General features: G+C 35.4%; 1 protein-coding gene across 1 annotated transcript; it reads left to right on the forward strand.

Moving 5' to 3' along the window:
* The first annotated feature begins 3,239 nt into the window (after nucleotides 1-3,239).
* Nucleotides 3,240-4,616, forward strand: LOC109206230. The gene has a single exon (XM_019369036.1). The coding sequence runs from the start codon at nucleotides 3,240-3,242 to the stop codon at nucleotides 4,614-4,616; it is 1,377 nt and encodes a 458-aa protein (XP_019224581.1).
* Nucleotides 4,617-4,860: the final 244 nt, after the last annotated feature.

Raw genomic sequence — 4,860 nt, forward strand, 5'->3', positions numbered from 1 at the left:
GGATGTTTTGACACTAGAAAATCCACGTTTGGTTATTTGTTCCAATTAGCTGAAGGAGCAATATCGTGGAAGAGTGCCAAACAGTCTGTCATTGCTACATCCACGATGGAAGCAGAATTTGTGGCATGTTTTGAGGCCACAATTCATGCATTATGGCTGCGAAACTTTATTTCAGGACTTGGGGTTGTCGACACCATTACCAAGCCGCTGAAATTTGCTGTGATAATTCTGCAGCAGTATTCTTCTCCAAGAATGATAAGTACTCCAAAGGTGCCAAACATATGGAATTAAAGTACTTTACCGTCAAGGAGGAAATGCAGAAACAAAGAGTGTCACTTGAGCATATTAGAACTGATCTCATGATTGCAGATCCGTTAACGAAAGGTTTACAGCCAAAGATATTTAAAGAACATGTACATAGAATGGGTCTTGGTTGTATTTATGATTGATGTATTTATGATGTTTTGACACTCTGAGCTCATTTATGTGTTTCTGATATACATTAGTGATTTCCTGTTTCTCATAATGGTGTACACATTATTGTTTTGAGTTATTACAGGATAAGACTCAATGAGATATTATTGTGGATCATAACATTTTATAGCTGGACCTGGTACGATGAGTTGCTAATGTTGTAGTATATGGAAGGGAGTATGTAGACAAATTATATATAACCGCCATAACTCACATTTAGTAGTTTATCGTATTATGGTATTTATGATGGACATTATAGAAGAGATTTGTTTATGCGCAACTAATGTTCCTATATTAAATATTACTATTATGTGATTATTGGGCCAAGTGGGAGAATGTAAGTTATTTTTCCTACATGTATATGTGGCCCAATAAGTTTAAGGCCTATAATTAATATTTAATTAATTATCAAATCTCATCCGTCCGATTGGTTACTTGATGGACGTACCATATTAAGTGAGAACCTCTATAAATTGGTCTTCTCCCCACTCATTAGGGTTACCGTATTTTATTTTCTTTCTTCTATCACTAAAGGTGGCGGTAACGAAAGCTAGGGCAAGGGGCGAGAAACCAACTTACCGATTAACGCTTCCGCTTCAAGACAATGGATTCCGCTTCAGGTATGTTTTCTATGACGATTACATGTAAGATTATCATGTTCAAGATCCTGGTAGAATTATAGTTTATGCTTACATTTTGATCTCACAAACTTCAAATCCTAACTCCGTCTCTGAGTCTAAGCTAAGAAGGTAAATTTTCAAGGACGACGTGTAATACTTTTCGCAGATCTAGAGTTCATAAGTTGAATCATATGCTGTTGCACTTAACATTATTAAAAAAAAAAGGCAGTCTGGTGTACTAAGCTCCCGCTATATGTGGGGTCAGGAAACGGCCAGACCATAAGAGTCTATTGTACATAGCCTTACCCTACATATCTGCAAGAGACTGTTTTCACGGCTCGAATCCATGACCTCCTGGTCACACATGGCAATAACTTTACCAGTTACACCAAGGTTCCCTCCCTTTGCACTTAACATCATCATTGCAAATTCGTTTTACATGCTTAATTATTCTCCATGCAGGAATATAATTAGAAGTTCACCAAAGTTCAAATTTGTAATGCCTCTCACTCATATTCTCACGAAAACCATTGCATAATTAGAAGCTATTTTTTAGGTATTGTTTGAATAACGTTTTAACCAAACTTGTACGCAAATCATTATAAAACCTTTGTTGACTTCTTTAGAATAAGAGGCTACCTAATATATAGAAAAATATTTTCTCTATTTTTAATGAAGACGAAGCAATTCGTCGTGTTTTTTTTATTGTTCTACTAGCATCTTACCTAACGCATAGTTAAGTCCTGACTATTCGAATAAAAATATGTTGGCACGTCGTTTTCTTTCTTTTTGGTATTTCTTTTAGGTATTGCACGTTTTTTTTGGTCTAATCTCTCATATTCACTACTTCATTAAGAGAATATGCGATAGCCATGCGGGAGAAGTATTGGACAGATAACTTAGCGGCGACTAAAAGATTTAGCTCTCGTTTGACCATAGATTTTGACTTTATTTTTAAAAAAAATAATAATTTGAAAACAGTGTTTGTTTAAGAAACATGATTATGTTTTGGGAAAAAAATAAAAAAATTTCAAGTTCCCAAATACTTGTTTAGGGTAGTTTTTGGTTGAAATTTTTTCTTCCACTCACAAAACTTCAAATTTTCTTCAAATAAAATGTATGTCCAAACACGACTTCAACTTTTAAAAATTATTTTTCAACACAATTTCAAAAACTTTTTTTTCAATTTTCCATGTAAATATATGTTCAAACGCTAGCTTAATTTCTTGACGGCCAAAATTACAAATTTTATATAAATTTTCATCATTTATCCGAGATATAGCAATCTCTTTATTACTCTAAATTCAACTCAAGACTTGCCTCAAATTTGAGTTCGGTGAAGAATATTTTGTGGATTTGATTTCAGTAAAAAATCAAATTTATTCCCAAATCAGTTATCTATTAGATCAACCACAGCACACAATGAGAATATTTTCACCAGGCTTGAAATTGATTCCTTAATTAGCTTAGTGAAATCACGGCACAACTAAAAGTTACTTTCTCATGCAACAATTTTACATTCATCAAACGACGCATTGCATTAGCTACTTAAACTTCAATCTTGTTGGTGGGGTTCAATTTCCCTACTTGTGATTCTCTCTCGTGTCCCTCCTATTTATCATTTAAAAGATTTTTTAAAAAAAAAAAATTAAAATGCGTTGCATTCTGACTTCCCAAGATTTTTCTTCTTTTAGTTTTTAGTCTTCTAGGGAGAAGTAGGGAAGAAAGTCCAGTTTCTTAAAACGTTCCCAGCATTGTCTGTTGGTAAAAGGGAGAGCCAAATCCAAATTCTACAAGAATTAAGAATTCAATCTGTTTTAAATTAGATGACACATTTCTCTCACTTTGACCATACTTTGAAACTAAATTAGACTAGTTGACCTCATTATTTTAAAATTAAACTTTAAATATTCAAAAACTATACAAAAAGTACTATAAGTTACAATTTTTCTCATGTCAATATGATAAAAAAAATATATATATTTTAAAATATGGATCAATCTTAACATAGTTTGTTCTCGATAAGCGAAATATGTTATCTAAATTGAGAAGGAAGGAGTAACAAATTGCAGCTTGTCCCTTTGATGATTATACCATAACAACAACGGTACTACCAAAAACATTATCGTTAACGTTTCATGAAAGATGCCGTTGAATGTGCAGCAGCAGAACAAACCAACTCAGCTTGGTGGCACAAAGAAGCTTTTACACCGCAGGATATGCAAGCATACGGCGGAGCCGGCTCCTTTCATCAGATTTGGCCCATTATATGGTCCAGACACGGACGATTTTCGAGCCACGAAGGAAAAACTTTGGCAGCATATCTTGCGAACCCCTGCCGGAAATGAAGAAAAGAACAAGGCTTTATACATATCTTCGATCAGATCAATCGAAAAAGAAGCAAGAAATAGTTATGACTCCACAGACAGAAGTTTTGCTGAACTGACAGGACATGAGTTCAGGATGATGATGATACAAGATAGTTGTTTTTTCATCCAACTGTCCTTGTTTTTCCTTGGGATCCACAACCATCTTCCGGATCTCGAATTCTTCAGAGAAATTTCACACAACAGAGTCAAGAAACGTAAATGCATTGCGTCTATGTTTCATGTTGGCAACCAAATCCCCCTGCTGGTTCTCAAACAACTCATAAATCAAAACTATTTCCAGCAGATCATAGCAAATGGAAGCTACGAGCAACCCGAGTCCGATCTAGCTAAGATGGTCTTTTACGAGTTTGTACTATTGTTGGGGTTGAAAACTGGGAAGAGAATATTCCCTAATTGGGCGTGGGAATTGCAGCAACAACCTTGTGATATTCTCCACGGACTCCACCTGCGACTTCTTGGACCAGAGAACAATATTAAAGACGAAAGCGAAGATGATTCAGATGATGAACTTGATTTGGAAGCCGGCAACAGCGGAACTGATCATTCATTACTCGTGTTGACCAACACGAGTAATAATCAGACCTGTGGGTGTACAACTGAACAGAAAAGAGAGTTTAAAAGTGCTTCAGAGTTGAACCAAGCAGGCATAAAATTCAAGGTCGTAGAGCGAAGAGGAATCAAAGGGATAAGGTTCAAAAGATGGTTTTATCCATTCGATCCTTGTCTATCCTTGCCTCCATTCTTAGTTGACGTGCATACTAAACTACTATTTCAATCTCTGAGAAATTATGAGGCTGCTCAAAAATTTGATGAGAATCAACGCGAGGTGACGTCTTATTTGAGATTCATGCACGAGCTGATTCAAACATCTGAAGATGCCAGAGTCCTTCATTTGGATGGAATTATAAAAGGAAGTTGGAAACATACAGAAAAAGTAGCAAGAATTCTTAAGGAAGTTGCTGGTGAAGAGGAGATCACTTGTCCAAAACTCAGACTTGCAAAATTCCAAGTCAATTATTTTGATCGTCCGCCATGGGTCAATACAATTTCACAATATTTTACATTAATTTTCGCCCTCACATTCCTCCAAACATTTTACACTATGTACGCGTACCACAAACCAAATTCATAATTTTTGTGTGTGTGTGTGCGTGCGTGCTTGTTTGTTATGTTTTCTGTTCTTTTTCATCCTTGTTTTGTTTATCTTCAGAGATCCCGTTAGCAAGTTGTTAGTGTACCTGCTATAGGTTCTCTTTTCCTACTTATTTTCATGTACTCTGTCTAACTCGCCAAAGATTAGTACTTCATTTTACTTCTGTGGGCTCACGATTATATATTTTTTAAATCATCAAGTTAAGATAACCTATACCAACATG

This window comes from Nicotiana attenuata, unplaced genomic scaffold (assembly GCF_001879085.1).
Source record: "Nicotiana attenuata strain UT unplaced genomic scaffold, NIATTr2, whole genome shotgun sequence".
NCBI classification, from domain to species: domain Eukaryota; kingdom Viridiplantae; phylum Streptophyta; class Magnoliopsida; order Solanales; family Solanaceae; genus Nicotiana; species Nicotiana attenuata.